At 43.1% G+C, this 19,221-nt stretch overlaps 1 protein-coding gene across 3 annotated transcripts in view; it reads left to right on the forward strand.

The window, feature by feature from the left end:
* Positions 1 to 19,221, forward strand: part of mettl5 (methyltransferase 5, N6-adenosine) — a 23,595-nt gene continuing 4,374 nt past the window's right edge. The window contains exons 1-4 of one of the 3 annotated variants that reach the window (XM_067987509.1): positions 512 to 572; positions 13,160 to 13,286; positions 14,464 to 14,578; positions 16,856 to 17,040. In XM_067987509.1, coding sequence (XP_067843610.1) covers positions 14,469 to 14,578; positions 16,856 to 17,040 — 295 coding nt within the window. In that variant the 5' untranslated portion in view covers positions 512 to 572; positions 13,160 to 13,286; positions 14,464 to 14,468. Of the gene's footprint in view, positions 573 to 13,159; positions 13,287 to 14,463; positions 14,579 to 16,855; positions 17,041 to 19,221 lie in introns of all 3 variants that reach the window. The other 2 variants (XM_067987508.1, XM_067987507.1) reach the window with 2 other exon arrangements.

The raw sequence follows: 19,221 nt of genomic DNA on the forward strand, positions 1-19,221 counted from the left end.
CTGGTTTACAAAGTACTCCGAGGTAATTAATTTAAATGTTTACAGAGCAAGAATTCTCCCCTCCCTGCTCTCTAACATTTTAACTTTGGGAGAGAGTTCTATGTATCCAGAGCAAGATTTTAAGAGTTCCAGTCAGGCAGTCGTCAAGCAACAGTGAACGGGGTACTTACTGTCTAATTGAAAAACAAACTACATCTGCCGTTCTGCAACGTTAGTGTCGAGCGGCCGCTGTCACTTCTTCTTGGGATACAGTTATGCTACCAACGACCCTATTTGATGGTGTGAAGCAGGTCGAGATGGGGCCTATTCCTGGTCGCCGTCACCCCCACCCCCACGAGTGCTACATTGCTAATTCTGCTTCTTGGTCTCCTCACGTACTCACTAATTTGTGATATCGGAACTAAGGATCGGGTTGTGTTTCCAGCCGGGGGTTTTAGACGGGTGTGCACGGACAGCAACAGCAATGAAACGTTTAAAACTGAAGGAGTTGGAAAGTTCACTGCAGAAAATCGATGCGTTTGAGCAGCCGAAGCTGTTTCTAGAGCAGTATCCCACCAGGCCGCATATAGCAGGTAAACGCTGTGAAAGGTGCTCGTCAGGACTACATTCCCTTTAAATGATGGGAAGATGATATAATTGATAATCCTGGCCAGGGGCTCAGGAGCATAGAGTAAAGTTACCTCCTGAGCCCTTAAGGGAGTTAAGAGGAAATGTGTAATTTTCGTCAGCTAAACAGTGAAGGGCACACACGTGACTTTGTACCTGAAGCTCCATTTAATTTTGTTTTAACCTTTATTCCTGAATCTATTTTAAATCCATATATTCTTTCCTTGGTAGTGAGTGATACTGCTGACCACTGTTTTAGTGCTGGAGCTAACAGATGGGGAGGGGTAGGGTCACGGAGGAATTTAAACACAATGAATTTGAATTTTGAGGGGACTGGGATCCAGTGGTGATGGGCAAGCAGGTGTGGGATAGAATACAGGGAGCAGAGATTTGTATGAACTGAAGATAGGAACAGCAGTAGACCATTCAGCTCCTCGAGCCTGTTCCTCCATTCAGTGAGATCATGGCTGATCTGTGAGCTAACTCCATATATCCACCTTAGCCCCATATCCCTTAATACCTTTGGTTAACAAAAATCTATCAATCTCAGATTTAAAATTAACAATTGAGCTAGCATCAACTGCTGTTTGTGGAGGAGAGTTTCAAATTTCTACCACCCTTTGTGTGTAGAAGTGTTTCCTAACTTCACTCCTGAAAGTCCTGGCTCTAATTTTTAGGCTATGTCCCCTAGTCCTAGACTCCCCAACCAGTGGAAATAGGGTAGATAGTTTCTCTCTATCAGTTCCCCTTGATATCTTGAAAACGTTGATCAAATCACCCCTTAATCCTAAAGTCCATGGAATACATCCCTAGTTTGTGTAGTCTCTCCTTGTAATTTAACCTTTGGAGTCCAGATATCATAATAGCTACGCTGCCTCTAAGGCCAATATATTCTTAAGGTGTGAAGCCCAGAACGGAACACAGTACTCTAGGTGTGGTCTAATCAGGGCTTTGTATAGCTGCAGCATTACTTTTACCCCCTTGTATTCTCTAGTTATAAAGGCCAGCACTCCGTTGGCCTTTTTGATTATTTTCTGTACCTGTCCATAACATTTGAATGATCCATTTGAATGATCATGTCTCTTTGGACCTCCACTAATTCGAGCTTTTCACCATGCAGAAAGTACTCTGATCTATCTTTTTTAGGTCCAAAGTGTATGACTTGCCGACATTGAAATCCATTTGTCAGAGTTTTACCCATTCACTTAATCTATTAATATCTCTGTAATTTTATGCTTCCATCTGCACTGCTTACAATGCTGCCTATCTTTGTGTCATTGGCAAACTTGGATACATGGCTCTCTATCCCGTCATCCAAGTCGTTAATAAATACAGTGAATAGTTGAGGCCAAACACAGATTCCTGTAGTCACTAGTCACATCCTGCCAATTTGAGTACCTGCTCATTATCCCTACTCTCTGTCTCCTGCTGCTCAGCCAATTTCTTAACCAGGTCAATAATTTGCCTTCAATTCCATGAGCTTCGACTTTAGCTAACAGTCTCTTATGAGTGACTTTATCAAATGCCTTCTGGAAGTCCACATAAACAACATCCATAGAAATTCCCCTGTCCACTACTTTAGTCACCGCTTCAAAAAATTCGATCAGGTTCATCAGGCATGACCAACCCTTTACAAATCCACGCTGCCTCTCTCTGATCAGCTGAAAATCTTCACGGTGTTCAGTCACTCTATCCATTATAGACTAGTAACTTCCCGACAACAGATGTTAGGCTAACTGGTCTATAATTCCCTGGTTTCCACCTCTCGCCTTTCTTAAATAGCGGAGTGACGTGTAACTTTCCAATCTAAAGGAACGGTTCCTGAATCGAGATGCTTAGAGGTTGGAGCTGTAAGGAAGAACGGTCAAGTTTAAAGGTGATAAAGGATGAGTGTTTCATTCAAAGTTGGGTTGAGGGAGGGACAGAGGGTGGATGAAGTTAAAGATATGGAAGTAGGACGATTTTGTGATAGAGAGGATATGTGGTGGAAGCTCGGCTCTGGATTGAATACGATGTTTGGGTTGCAAACAGTCTGGTTCAGTCTAAGACAGTGTCCGGGGAGGGAAATGAATTTGGTGGTGAGAGTACAGAGTTTGTGGCAGAGGCCAAAGACAGTCTTCTGAATGTTCTAGCTGAAGAAAATTGCAACTCATCCAAGACTGGATATTAGACGAGCAGTCTGACAACATAGAAGCAGTGGAGGTGGTGAAGAGGTCGAGCTGGGTGTTAGCCATGTACATCTGCAGGAGATGCAGGTTATAAGGTCTACAGGAGAGATAGGGAAAATGGGAGAGGGGGAGGAGTAGCCTTAATGATTAGAGATGAAATCACTTCAATGATAAAGGAGGATATAACGAGAGGTAAGCAGCCAACAGAGACCTCATGGTTGAATTGAGAAATAGGAAAGGATCCAAGACTATAGTGGGAGTTGTGTATAGGACCCCTGGCAGCAGCTCTGAAGTGCTAGATTGTATAAATGCAGAGATTAGACAAGTGTGTAACAAAGGCATAGTGGTCTTAATGGGGGACTTTAACCTTCACATAGATTGGGAAAAGCAGACTAGCAACTGTCAGAAAGGTAGTGAATTTCTTGAGTGTGTCCGGGATAGTTTTCTACAGCAGTATGTCCTAGAGGCAACAAGGGGGCAAGCCATACTAGATTTAGTAATGAGTAATGAACCAGATTTAGTTAACAGCTTTCCTGTGCGTGAACATCTATCCAATAGCAATCATAATATGATCGAGTTCAATGTAGTGTTTGAAAGGGAAAAAAGTGAATCAGCGGCCATGATTCTAGACTTGGGTAAGGCCGACTTCAATGGGATGAGACAGAGACTGTCCACAGTAAACTGGACAAATCTGTTAATGGGTAAAACGACTGATGATCAGTGGGAAATGTTTAAAGAAACATTTAACGTGATACAGAATCGGTTTATACCCCTGAGGGGCAAGAACTCTACTTGCCATAAAAACAGCCATGGACAGCTAAAGAGGTAAGGGACAGTATAAGACATAAGGAAAGGGCATACAAAAAGGCAAAAAATGGCACAGATCCTGGCGAATGGGAAAGATACAAAGATCAACAAAGGGTCACAAAACAGATAGTAAGAGCTACAAAAAGAGAGTATGAAAAGAAACTTGCAAGGAATATCAAAACCAATACGAAGAACTTTTATAGTTATATTAGGAAAAAGAGGGTGGTCAGGAGCAGTGTTGGCCCCTTAAAAACTGAAAGTGGGGATATTGTCATTGATAATGGGGAAATGGCAGACATGTTGAACAATTACTTTGCGTCAGTATTTACAGTCGAGAAAGAGGATAGCATGCCGGAAATCCCAAGGAAACTAATATTGAATCGGGGACACGGACTCGATAAAATTAACATAAGTAAAGCAACAGGAATGAAGAAAATAATAGCACTAAAGAGTGACAAATCCCCAGGACCAGATGGTTTCCATCCCAGGGTTTTAAAGGAAGTAGGTGAGCACATTGCAGATGCCCAAACTATAATCTTTCAAAGTTCTCTAGATTCAGGAACTGTCCCTCTAGATTGGAAAATTGCACATGTCACTCTGCTTTTTAAGAAAGGAGAGGGAAACCAGGGAATTATAGACCAGTTAGCCTAACATCTGTTGTGGGGAAAATGCTGGAGTCTATAATTAAGGATCGGGTGACTGAACACCTCAAGAATTTTCAGTTAATCAGAGAGAGCCAGCATGGATTTGTGAAAGATAGGTCATGCCTGACAAACCTGATTGAATTTTTTGAAGAGGTGACTCAAGTAGTGGACAGGGGAATGTCAATGGATGTTATTTATATGGACTTCCAGAAGGCATTTGATAAGGTCTCACATAAGAGACTGTTAGCTAAGATAGAAGCCCATGGAATTGAGGGAAAAGTACGGATTTGGTTAGGAAGTTGGCTGAACGCAAGGTGACAGAGAGTAGGGATAATGGGTGGGTACTCACATTGGCAGGATGTGACTAGTGGAGTCCCGCAGGGATCTGTCTTGGGGCCTCAATTATTCACAATATTTATTAACGACTTAGATGAAGGCATAGAAAGTCTCATATCTAAGTTTGCCGATGACACAAAGATTGGTGGCATTGTAAGCAGTGTAGATGAAAACGTAAAATTACAAAGCGATATTGATAGATTAGGTGAATGGGCAAAACTGTGGCAAATGGAATTCAATGTAGACAAATGTGAGGTCATCCACTTTGGATCAAAAAAGGACAGAACAGGGTACTTTCTAAATGGTAAAAAGTTAAAAACAGTGGATGTCCAAAGGGACTTAGGGGTTCAGGTACATAGATCATTGAAGTGTCATGAACAGGTGCAGAAAATAATCAATAAGGCTAATGGAAAGCTGGCCTTTATATCTAGAGGACGAGAGTACAAGGGGCAGAAGTTATGCTGCAGCTATACAAAACCCTAGTTAGACCGCACCTGGAGTTCTGTGAGCAGTTCTGGGCACCGCACCTTCGGAAGGACATATTGGCCTTGGAGGGAGTGCAGCGTAGGTTTACTAGAATGATACCCGGACTTCAAGGGTTAAGTTACGAGGAGAGATTACACAAATTGGGGTTGTATTCTCTGGAGTTTCGAAGTTTAAGGGGTGATCTGATTGAAGTTTATAAGATATTAAGGGGAACAGATAGGGTGGATAGAGAGAAACTATTTCCGCTGGTTGGGGATTCTAGGAGTAGGGGGCACAGTCTAAAAATTAGAGCCAGACCTTCCAGGAGTGAGATTAGAAAACATTTCTACACACAAAGGGTGGTAGAAGTTCGGAACTCTCTTCCGCAAATGGCAATTGATACTAGCACAATTGCTAAATTTAAATCTGAGATAGATAGCTTTTTGGCAACCAAAGGTATATGGAGTTAGATCACAGATCAGCCATGATCTTATCAAATGGCGGAGCAGGCACGAGGGGCTGAATGGCCTACTTCTGTTCCTATGTTCTTGCACATTACTGCCACATCTCTAACCTCACTTTCCTCTCCAAAACCCTTGAATGTACTGTTGCCTCTCAGATCCATCCCCGTCTCTCCCACAACTCCATTTGAATCTCTCCAGGTTTTTGCCCTTACCACAGCAGTGAAACAGCTCTAACCAAAGTCACAAATATCATTGTCTGTTACTGTGGTGCATTATCCATTTTCATTTTCCTCTACCTTTCTACAGCCTTTGACACAGTCAACTGCCCTATCCTTCTCCTAGTGCCTCTCCTCTATTTTCCAGTGCAATTATCCTCCTTTGGGTCTACTCTTGCCAAACCAATTGTAGCCAGAGCATCTCTAGCAATGGCTTCTGTTCCCACCCTGTACTGTCCTTTCAGGAGTCCCCCAAGGATCCATCTTTTGCTCTATCCTCTTTCTTATCTACATACTGCCCTTGGCGACATAGGAACATGGTAAGTTTTTTTTTCCAGCGGCAGATACAAGGTGAATCCAGAATCCATTCAAGGCGCAGAGTAACTGCTGAAGGGCTGGTGGCAGTTTTCTGGTGAAATGAGAACATTAGAACATACAAAATAGGAGCAGGAGTAGGCCATATGACCCCCCGAGTCTTCTCCGCCATTTAATAAGATCATGGCTGATCTTATAGCTCAACTCCACTTTTCCACCCGATCCCCATTTCCCTTGATTTCCCCTAGAGTCCAAAAATCTATCGATCTCAGTCTTGAATATACTCAACGACTAAGCATCCACAGTCCCCCGGGGTAGAGAATTCCAAAGATTCACCACCCTCTGAGTGAAGAAATTCCTCCTCATCTCAGTCCTAAATTGCCCACCCCAATCCTGAGAATATGCCCCCTAGTTCTAGAATCTCCAGCCATGGGAAACAGCCTCTCAGCATCTACCCTGTCAAGCCCTCTCAGAATGTTATATGTTTCAATGAGATCACCTCTCATTCTTCTAAACTCCAGAGAATATAGGCCCATTCTTCTAAATCTTTCCTCATAGAACAACCCTCTCATCCCAGGAATCAATCTAGTGAACCTTCACAACACCACCTCTAAGGCAAGTATATCCTTCCTTAGGTAAGGAGACCCAAACTGTACACAGTACTCCAGGTGTGGTCTCACCGAAGTCTTGTTCAATTGTAGCAAGACTTTCCCACTCTTGTACTCCAACCCCCTGCAATAAAGACCAACATCGAATTTGCCTTCCTAATTGCTTGCTGTACCTGCATTGTTCACTTTGTGTTTTGTGGACAAGGACACCCAAATCTTTCTCAACACCAACATTTAATACTTTCTCACCATTTAAAAAATATTCAGTTTTTCTATTCTTCCTACCAAAGTGAATAACGTCACATTTCCCCACATTATACTCCATCTGCCACCATCTTGCCCCTCACTTAACCTGTCTATATCCCTTTGCAGAGTCTTTGTTTTCTCCTCACAGCTTACTTTCCCACCTAGCTTTGTATTGTCAGCAAACTTGGATACATTACACTCTGTCCCTTCAACTAAATCATTAATATAGATTGTAAATAGCTGAGGCCCAAGCACTGATCCTTGCGGTATCCCACTAGTTACAGCTTGCCAACCTGAAAATGACCCATTTATTCCTACTCTCTGTTTTCTGTCCGTTAACCAACCCTCTATCCATGCTAACATATTACCCCCAACCCCATGAGCCCTTATCTTGTGTAACAATCTTTTATGTGGCATCTTATCGAATGCCTTTTGAAAATCCAAATATACAACATCCACTGGTTCCCCTTTATCTACCCTGCTAGTTACATCCTCAAATGATTATGATTTTTTGAGTGCCCTGTTACCATTTCCTTAATGGATTCCAGCATTTTCCCAACAAATGATGTCAGGCTAACTGGCCTGTAGTCCCCTGTTTTCTCTCTCCCTCCTTTCCTTAGGTAAGGAGACCAAAACTGTACACAGTACTCCAGATGTGGTCTACAGGGCTGGTACCAAAGCCTTGTACAATTGTAGCAAGACGTCCCCATTCTTGTACTCCAACCCCCTTACAATAAAGGCCAACATACCATTTAACATGAGAGCTGAGGAGCAAGGAGTAGACCGTGAGCCAGCAGAAGTTGATCCTGCAGACCTGGTCCCTGCCCATTTCTCTCTGTTTGAACCCCTCCAGTCTAACTTCCATTGTACAAAGACAGCCGTAGCCAAAGTAACAAATTATATCCTTTATGACTTTGAAAATGGTGCGTTATTCCTCCTCAACCTCTCCACTGTGTTTGATATGGTGGATCAAGCCCTCATCTCTTGTCCACCTCCCTTGGTCTGCCTTTCTGTGGTTCCATTCCTAGCTATCCAAATGCTGCCAGTGAATCTCCAGCAATGGCTTTTCTTTCTGCTGCCCTCTCAGCTCTGGTGTTCACCAATTATCTATTCTAGGCCCCCTTCTCTTCCTCATCTGCACGTTGCGCATCAGCAACATAATTTGCAGGCACTTGGTCAGTTTTTATATGCATGTTGATAACACCCAGCTCTACCTCAATCCCCTCTTTTGATGCTTCAACCACTTCTGTGCTGTCAGATTGCCTATCTGACATCAAGATGTGGAGATGCCGGTGATGGACTGGGGTTGACAATTGTAAACAATTTTACAACACCAAGTTATAGTCCAGCAATTTTATTTTAAATTCACAAGCTTTCGGAGGCTACCTCCTTCCTCAGGTGAACGATGCGGAAATGAAGTCCTCGAAATGAATTCGCATTTATAATTCACAGAACAATGCTGGTGATAACAGACAGTTTTTTCAACTGCCCGTTGCCAAGGCAATCAGTGTGCAGACAGACAGGTGTTACCTGCCAGGTCTCAGAATATACAAATCACCAAAAAAAACAACAAACAAAAAAAAACAGAGATAGAGAGGTAGAAACATAGAAAAGACAGCAACTGACCCGTTATATTAAAAACAGATAACATTTGTTCGCTGGTGGGGTAACGTGTAGCGTGACATGAACCCAAGATCCCGGTTGAGGCCGTCCTCATGGGTGCGGAACTTGGCTATCAATTTCTGCTCGACGATTTTGCGTTGTCGTGTGTCTCGAAGGCCGCCTTGGAGTACGCTTACCCGAAGGTCGGTGGCTGAATGTCCTTGACTGCTGAAGTGTTCCCCGACTGGGAGGGAACCCTCCTGTTTGGCGATTGTTGCGCGGTTCACCTGAGGAAGGAGGTAGCCTCCGAAAGCTTGTGAATTTAAAATAAAATTGCTGGACTATAACTTGGTGTTGTAAAATTGTTTACAATTGTCAACCCCAGTCCATCACCGGCATCTCCACATCATGACTACCATCGACACCACAAACTGCCGGCTCACAGTGGAAAGGATATCCAAGAAGATCGCGCATTTAGACACAGACATCAAGTTTTTACAGAGCTGCAAGAAAGCAGACAAGATCCCGAAAGGACTCCAGATCACGAACCCACTCAGGTCCACATACAACTCGGATTATGCTGAGAGACTCTGCCGCCGTACATCTCGCACACTCCGCAACCATCTCGTACACCAACTCTACAGCAGACGCCACAACCTTCAAACCAAGATAGAGTCCATACTCTCAACCTGTACTCAGGACACAGCAGACCAGCTACGTTATACCGCCAAACAGACGAGGCAACGGAACTACGCTGCCTACATGAAAACCAAGAGCAGGAAGCTTGAGAAACTCGGCATCACCACCAGCATCGACCAAGCTTCCCCTGGTACCACGGTTGCAACCACAGGGAAGTCTATCGTCAATTTGTCCGACCACACCCTTCAACCAGACGAAATCGAAGTTCTCAGCCGAGGGCTCAATTTCTGCCCCACTACCAAAATGGACCCCACGAGTCTCGCGGCAGACACAGAGGAATTCATCAGGAGAATGAGGCTCCGGGAATTCTACCACAAACCACAAAATTTCAGCAGCGAACCCAATGAGACAATTGACGATCCGGAACAGCAGACAGAGGGATCCGCGGTACAGCAACCGAAGAGGAAAGAGTCAAACTGGACTCCTCCAGAGGGTCACTGCCCTCAGCTGGACATGTATGCTCAAGCTGTCAGGAAATGCGTCAATGCCAGATTCATCAGCCGCACTCAGAAGACAGTCCAGAATGTCACCCGAGCACAACGCAACGCCATCAACGCTCTCAAGAACAACCGCAACATCGTCATCAAACCAGCGGACAAAGGAGGAGCCATAGTCATACAGAACAGAACGGACTATTGCAAAGAAGCATACCGACAACTGGACAACCAGGAACACTACAGACGGTTACCCGCAGACCCGACCAAAGAACACACCCACCAGCTCAACAAACTGATCAAGACCTTCGATCCAGACCTTCAAAGCATCCTACGCACTCTCATCCCACGTAATCCCCGCGTGGGAGACTTCTACTGCCTCCCAAAGATACACAAAGCCAACACACCTGGACGTCCTATCGTATCAGGCAACGGAACCCTGTGTGAGAACCTCTCTGGATACATCGAGGGCATCCTGAAACCCATCGTACAGGGAACCCCCAGCTTCTGTCGCGACACTACAGACTTCCTACAAAAACTCAGTACCCACGGACCAGTTGAACCAGGAACACTTCTCACCACGATGGACGTCTCGGCACTCTACACCAGTATCCCCCACGATGACGGCATCGCTGCGACAGCATCAATACTCAACACCAACAACAGCCAATCTCCGGACGCCATCCTACAACTCATCCGCTTCATCCTGGATCACAATGTCTTCACCTTCGATAACCAGTTCTTTACCCAAACACACGGAACAGCCATGGGGACCAAATTCGCACCCCAATACGCCAACATTTTCATGCACAAGTTCGAGCAGGACTTCTTCACTGCACAAGACCTCCAACCAACACTATACACCAGATACATCGACGACATTTTCTTTCTATGGACCCACGGCGAGGAATCACTGAAGAGACTACACGATAACATCAACAAGTTCCATCCCACCATCAAGCTCACCATGGACTACTCCTCAGAATCAGTTTCTTTCTTGGACACACGAATTTCCATCAAAGACGGGCACCTCAGCACCTCACTCTACCGCAAGCCCACGGACAACCTCACGATGCTCCACTTTTCCAGCTTCCACCCTAACCACGTCAAAGAGGCCATCCCCTATGGACAGGCCCTGCGAATACACAGGGTCTGCTCAGACGAGGAGGAACGCGATGGACACCTACAGACGCTGAAAGACGCCCTAGTAAGAACGGGATATGACGCTCGACTCATCGATCGACAGTTCCGACGGGCCACAGCAAAAAATCGCATAGACCTCCTCAGGAGACTAACACGGGACGCAACCAACAGAGTACCCTTTGTCGTCCAGTACTTCCCCGGAGCGGAGAAACTACGCCATGTTCTCCGCAGCCTTCAACATGTCATCAATGACGACGAACACCTCGCTATGGCCATCCCCACACCTCCACTACTCGCCTTTAAACAGCCACCCAACCTCAAACAGACCATCGTTCGCAGCAAATTACCCAGCTTTCAAGAGAACAGCGTACACGACACCACACAACCCTGCCGCGGTAACCTCTGCAAGACATGCCAGATCATCGACACAGATACCACCATCACACGAGAGGACACCACCCACCAGGTGCATGGTTCATACTCCTGTGACTCGGCCAACGTTGTCTACCTCATACGTTGCAGGAAAGGATGCCCCGGAGCATGGTACATTGGCGAGACCATGCAGACACTGCGACAACGGATGAACGGACACCGCGCAACAATCGCCAAACAGGAGGGTTCCCTCCCAGTCGGGGAACACTTCAGCAGTCAAGGACATTCAGCCACCGACCTTCGGGTAAGCGTACTCCAAGGCGGCCTTCGAGACACACGACAACGCAAAATCGTCGAGCAGAAATTGATAGCCAAGTTCCGCACCCATGAGGACGGCCTCAACCGGGATCTTGGGTTCATGTCACGCTACACGTTACCCCACCAGCGAACAAATGTTATCTGTTTTTAATATAACGGGTCAGTTGCTGTCTTTTCTATGTTTCTACCTCTCTATCTCTGTTTTTTTTTTTTTTGTTTGTTGTTTTTTTTGGTGATTTGTATATTCTGAGACCTGGCAGGTAACACCTGTCTGTCTGCACACTGATTGCCTTGGCAACGGGCAGTTGAAAAAACTGTCTGTTATCACCAGCATTGTTCTGTGAATTATAAATGCGAATTCATTTCGAGGACTTCATTTCCGCATCGTTCACCTGAGGAAGGAGGTAGCCTCCGAAAGCTTGTGAATTTAAAATAAAATTGCTGGACTATAACTTGGTGTTGTAAAATTGTTTACAATTATCTGACATCAAGTCATGGAAAAGTCACAACCTCCTACACTTAACCATTGGGAAGACCAAAGCCATCATTTTAAGCCCCCACTACAAAATCTACACCCTTGTCACCGACACCATCCCTGTCGCTTAAGGTGAACCTGTCAGTGTAAAACCTTGGTGTTCTGCTTAATCCAGTGGTTAGGATGTGGAGTTTGAATCTATCAATCACTGCAACATCGCCCACCTTAGTCCCTCTGCTATTGAAACCCATATGCATGCTTTTGTCACCTCTAGATTCTTACTCCAGTACCCTCCTTGCTGGTCTCCCATCTATGAACTTCAACTTCTTCAAAATCCTTATCCTGCCCTCTATTAAGTTCCACTCACCCATTATCCCCATCCTCACTGACCTATATTGGCTCGCTGTTCACCAGTGTATTAAATTTTAACATCTTCAAATCACTCCAAGGCTTTGACTGCTCCCTCCCAATCTCTGCAACCTCCAGCAGCTTTGTATATCCCCTCCTGCACTTTTCAGTCCTCTGACTGGGTCCTGGGTCCTTTTGTGCACCCCCACCCTTTCATGTCACTATTGATGGTAGAGCCTTCAGCTTCCTCAGCCCTGCTCTCGAACTCCCTCGCAAAACAGCTTTTCTCCCCTCTATTTTCCCCCACCTTTTTAAAAACCTGATCAAAACCCAATTTTTCAGTCACCCCTCTAATATCTTCCTCCATTGATAGGTTTATCAATTTCCATTTGTAAAGCACCTTTTTTTACATTAACAGTGCTAATTAAATGCAAGTTATTACAACCCTAACATTATGGACTCCACCTGCAAGATGGCATTACTGAATGTAACACTGCTACCTATCCGTTTTAATATTAATTTAGAATTACTTTTCTTTAAACCCTATCAATACCATTCTGTGCTTCGAATTATATCAGATCTTGCAGAAATTGGGTTTGTGCCTCAAATTGTACAGGACCCCATGAAATACAGTCCTTTCTACCTATTCCAGATGCTACCTGTCAAGGTCCCAGTCCAACAGTTCCAAGACTTGGACAGACTCTGGGCAGAAAGATGTCTCAATTGTCTCCAGCTCTCAAAACAAGAAGGGTAACTCCACTTCCCAAACATTACTGAGCGCAGCCTACAGCCAAAAGAATCATAGTCTAACCTTGCCTCCCTATAAAAGCTATGGCTAGGAATGCAGATTTAGACTCTTTAATAACCCTTGAACAATCTACCCATTATATTTAGAAAAAGGCTGACTGATCCAGAAGTATCCCCACATTGTAGTGACCTGCACGTTTCTCCAAATGTATCAGCCCTCTCAAAATTAGGAACCGTGGGAAGTTCTGAGGACCATGTAGCGTCAAAGCCTGAGGTGAGAAAGGGATAATTAGACTCAGCCAACTACTCCACAAGGGCCAGCTTATATAATTTCTCCAGTTAAATGACAAATCCCAGCTCATTCATCACAATTTTGAGATTAGGCAGTACCTTCATAACCTATCACTAGAGTAGACTCTAGCACAATTGCCAGGACTCTTCCAGATCCCCTTCCACCAGATACCTTCATTCTGTACATCACAATCACCTCCATGACAAAATAACACAAAATCTGAAGTCAGTTGGGGCTGTGGGAATGAACTTTAAGCTGAGCAAGAAATGGCACAAGGTGTTGTGATTAAACCATCCATGTCACCATCTGCAGCAAAATCCACAAAAGCCAACTCAAGTTCATGCATCCCATACCTCAAGCAAACTGCAAATATTTACCATTCCATATTGGATAATCACTAAAGAGACGATGTGCTGATGGCTACACTCCTACACATATTCTGGTCAGCCCCCTCACATTCAGCCTTTCCAGATGGTGGTCCAGGAGACCACAGGGACCATGACTAGCCTCTCCATTTCACTCACAGGTGAGCAAGGGCATCCTTCAAAGTGTGAGCTCGCACAGTTCTTAACCATGAGGTGCAATCATTTGCATATCTCTTTCCTGACCATGGAAAGTGTAGATCTCCACAAACCAACTGTGGCTGAACATCTATAGGAGATGTAACAGTCTAAATGAATGTTCAGCCTCGGCTTCATAGTAGAGATGTTCTTAGAAGCTCACTTAGCACAATTCCCATCCTCCCAAAAAATAGCCAAAACCACAATCCATAAGCAGGTAGCTCATGACAACAAGTCAAGATGACAACCTGTAGGAAGGGTACCCCTGCTTCTCAACATGACTGACTGAACCCGAGCAACCAAGGACAAGCTAATTAATCAACCCTTAAACCATCCTTGTTCCCATCACAACTATGCTAAGAAACCTTTTATATTAGTATGCATCTCCCACAAGCACAGCACAACCAAAATGTACAATGGCGTCATAAAATGTGAAAGCAAATTTGAAACTACATGAAGTGCTTTTAGATGGCGAATTACAAAGAAATTCACTTCATGTGATCTGCAGTACTCTATTTTCAATGAAAGTATGTTCTTACTGTATTATGGAATGATGGCCTATTAATAACGTGAAAGTTAATGATCTTCTCTCATTTTAGCACATATGCTGTATACAATACACACAACATTCGATGACATTGAGAATAAGTTGGTTGCAGATCTGGGGTGTGGATGTGGAGTTCTAAGTATCGGAGCAGCTATGCTAGATGCAGGGTATGTGGATTGCAAAATGCAGTAATGAAACATATATATTTTTATTCTAGTAAAATAAAAACTTCTAATCATGTACACAACTTCACACATTTTGCTTAAAAACCTGCTGTAATGTTGGAGTCGTGACCATATTCATTATGCATCCTGTTTTAGTTCACTGATTATTTGTATCTGAATGTGAAGTAATTCCAATTTTCAACTATGGAAACACTGTGATACATTTTCTGGAGGGTTTAACTTCTCACTTCTAGTTAAATGACCTTCCCTTGCCAGTGATAATATGGGCCCTGATCCATTCTTTCTGGAGTTTAATTGCTATTACTCTGGCCTGGATTTAAAAGAACTTGCACTTATTTATAAAGCATCTTAACACATCTTCACACTGTCCCAAAGAGCTTCGCAGCCAATGACTTCTTTCAGGTGCAGTCACTGATGTAGGTAAATGCAGTAGCCAATTGGTACACAGCAACGTTCCATAAACAACAAGTGAAATGAAATGAACGGCCAGTTTTTTGGGTGATATTGTTTGAGGGAGGAATGTTGGCCAGGACATCAGGAGAACTCCCAACTTTTCAGGTGCCACGGGATCTTGAACAGATAGATAGGGCCTCAATTTAACATTTAATCTGAAAGATGCCACTTCTGACAATACAGCACTCCATTAGTACTGCACCAAAGTGTGAATACAGATTGTGTGCTCAAGTACTTCTGCCAAAGAGGTAAGAATGCTACCAAATGAGCTAAACTTGATTCCCCGCCCCCCCCAATAAAGACTTAATAGTATCCATGGACAGTTCATAGGAGGCCACATATTCCTTGGATAATAAGTCTAAATGGGGTAGAAGAGCAGAGGGATCTGGGGGGGTTCAGATACACAAATCACTAAAAGTAGCGACGCAGGTGAATAAGGCCATAAAAAAGCAAATCAAGCATTGGGATTCATTTCTAGAGGGATAGAATTAAAAAGCAGAGTAGCTATGTTAAATTTGTATGGAACCTTGCTAGACCACAATTGGGAGTACTGTGAACAGTTCTGGTCTCCATATTATAAGAAGGATATAAAGGCACTGGAGAAGGTGCAAAAAAAATTTACTAGAATGATACCAGAACTGAGGAGGTTATACCTATCAGGAAAGATTGAATAGGCTGGGGTTCTTTTCTCTAGAAAAGAGAATATAGAGGTTTTTAAGATTTAAGATTATGAAAGGGTTTGATAGGGTAGACATTGAGAAGATGTTTCCACTTGTGGGGGAGACCAGAACTAGGGGCACTAAATATAAGATAGCTACTAATAAATCCAATAGGGATTTCAGGAGAAACTTCTTTACCCACAGAGTGGTTAGAATGTGGAACTCACTACCACAAGGAGTAGTTGAGGCGACAAGCATAGATGCATTTAAGGGGAAGCTAGATAAACACCTGAGGGTGAAAGGAATAGAAGGATATGCTGATAGGGTTAGATGAAGTAGGGAGGGTGGAGGCTCATATGGAGCATAAACACGGGCATGTACCTATTTCGCCAAATGGCCTGTTTCTGTGCTGCACATTCTATGTAGTCTACCTGGGGATGGTTATTTAAGATTTTAGCTCACACATACGTTGTAAATAAATTCTTACAGTAATAATGCTACTCCAAAGACAGGAGCAGTTTTATAAAACATTTAATATTTAAACACGTTGCTCATATTTTCTTGGTTTACTTTATTTCTGATTACTTCATCTCCAGTGGCCTGTGCTTGTTTCACATTCTATTTGCTCTACCTCTGTTTACCTTCTCCTCTACAATCAATTATTTATATTACTCTGAATCTCTATTGGAGATGGGATGGGCAGAGAAAACACTAGCTTTAGTTTGTCTCGGTGGAGAGGGCGAGGGAAAGAGGATAGGTCTGGATGTACCTTCCAGCCAATAGTTTTAGCTTTTGACATGTTAAGCAGCATCAGACAAGCAATCTCAAGGAGTTTGTTTCTGTGGGTTTAGTACTCCAAATACCTGGTGTTTAGAGTTAATGTAATATATATATCTGCAAAACTTTAAAAGGTTGGTGTCTGCTTCAAAGCACACTTGCATAGATCACCAGGAGAAGCCATTCTGGTGTTAATTATACTTTTGGTAATTAGTATAGTTTAAAACTGTGCAGACAAACCCAAGTATAACGAAGAAAACAACCTTGAAGGATAGGTTTAAGCCGCTATACAAAGTACCTAACCACAGCAACTAAGGATCAGCACAGAAGAAAAATTCCTCTCTAATTGGGTTGTTTTCATCTTTTGCAGATTATGTGTGGGATTTGATATAGATGAAGATGCGCTTGACATATTTAACAGAAACGCAGAGGAATTTGAATTGGCCAATGTCGATATGGTTCAGTGTGATATCTGTTCTTTAATGACTGGCAAATTATCAAAGAAATTTGACACTATAATAATGAATCCACCATTTGGAACAAAGCACAATAAAGGTAGATTGAATGTTTGACTTTGTGTTGTGTACTTTCGAAATTTGTTTAAGCGGAAAGATTGAACGTATTTTCTCCATAATTTTAATAATTTACAGTTGAAAGTATATTCCAGCAGAAGTTTTAAATAGCTGTACTGCAGGAGCAGTGTTGGCCCCTTAAAAACTGAAAGTGGGGATATTGTCATTGACAATGGGGAAATGGCGGACATGTTGAACAATTACTTTGCGTCAGTATTTACAGTCGAAAAAGAGGATAGCATGCCGGAAATCCCAAGAAAACTAATATTGAATCGGGGACACGGACTCGATAAAATTAACATAAGTAAAGCAACAGGAATGAAGAAAATAATAGCACTAAAGAGTGACAAATCTCCAGGACCAGATGGTTTCCATCCCAGGGTTTTAAAGGAAGTAGGTGAGCACATTGCGGATGCCCTAATTATAATCTTTCGAAGTTCTTTAGATTCAGGAACTGTCCCTCTAGATTGGAAAATTGCACATGTCACTCCGCTTTTTAAGAAAGGAGAGGGAAACCAGGGAATTATAGACCAGTTAGCCTAACATCTGTTGTGGGGAAAATGCTGGAGTCTATAATTAAGGATAGGGTAACTGAACACCTCGGGAATTTTCAGTCAGTATAGACAAATGTGAGGACATCCACTTTGGATCAAAAAAGGACAGAACAGGGTACTTTCTAAATGGTAAAAAGTTAAAAACAGCGGATGTCCAAAGGGACTTAGGGGTTCGAGTACATAGATCATTGAAGTGTCATGAACAGGTGCAGAAAACAAGAAGGCTAATGGAAGCTGGCCTTTATATCTAGAGGACTAGAGTACAAGGGGGCAGAAGTTATGCTGCAGCTATACAAAACCCTGGTTAGACCACACCTGGAGTACTGTGAGCAGTTCTGGGCACCGCACCTTCGGAAGGACATATTGGCCTTGGAGGGAGTGCAGCGTAGGTTTACTAGAATGATACCCGGACTTCAAGAGTTAAGTTACGAGGAGAGATTACACAAATTGGGGTTGTATTCTCTGGAGTTTTGAAGGTTCAGGGGTGATCTGATCGAACTTTATAAGATATTAAGGGGAACAGATAGGGTGGATAGAGAGAAACTATTTCCGCTGGTTGGGGATTTTAGGAATAGGGGGCACAGTCTAAAAATTAGAGCCAGACCTTTCAGGAGCGAGATTAGAAAACATTTCTACACACAAAGGGTGGTAGAAGTTTGGAACTTTCTTCCGCAGACGGCAATTGATACTAGCTCTTCCGCAGACGGCAATTGATACTAGCTCAATTGCTAAATTTAAATCTGAGATAGATAGCTTTTTGGCAACCAAAGGTATTAAGGGAAATGGGCCAAAGGCAGGTATATGGAGTTAGATCACAGATCAGCCATGATCTTATCAAATGGCGGAGCAGGCACGAGGGGCTGAATGGCCTACTCCTGTTCCCACGTTCCTATACATTCCTTAAGCTATATACAGTTGCATCTAGCCGTAGCATTAGATTTTCAGGCACCTCTCAGGCCGTACTTTAGTATACATTTACAAACCAATGTAATCAATACTTATTTCATAGTGCATGATATCCTTAATTTACATAAATTGTGCAACCAGATGTCAATGCCTCCCTCATGTTTCACACAGTCATGTTTAGCTAATAGATAATACATGATAAACTGAAAGAGAAGTGGCAGGAAGTAGTTCTGAAAATAAATCCCAAACATAAGTCACAAATAAACTTCAATTATGCCTAATATACAGCAGCAGCTTAAGCCGGAGACCTGGTAGCATCGTAAATTTGCACTGTCCTTTTACCTCCAGGACCTGGATTTAAATCCACCCAAGACTGATAAAATGAAAATACCTCTGCAACATGCAAGAGTCCTATGTAAAATGAGTTTGGATAGTGGAATACTGTATACAAAGAGGGAGCAGTATAATTTTAATAAAATTTAAAAGGCAGATTAATACATTTTGACCATTGCATTTTTGAGACATGGTGTCCAAACTTTCTTAATAAGCATCTTAGTTGTAATTGTCTGTGATCTGTGTCACCTCATATACACTGTAGAAGTCTCACTGACCAAATTACTATTAAATTAAAAACTAATTTGTGTCAAGAACTTGCATTTATATAGTGCCTTTCATGATCTCAGGTTGCCGTAAAGCACTTTACA

Source organism: Heptranchias perlo, chromosome 7 (genome assembly GCF_035084215.1).
Source record: "Heptranchias perlo isolate sHepPer1 chromosome 7, sHepPer1.hap1, whole genome shotgun sequence".
NCBI lineage: Eukaryota > Metazoa > Chordata > Chondrichthyes > Hexanchiformes > Hexanchidae > Heptranchias > Heptranchias perlo.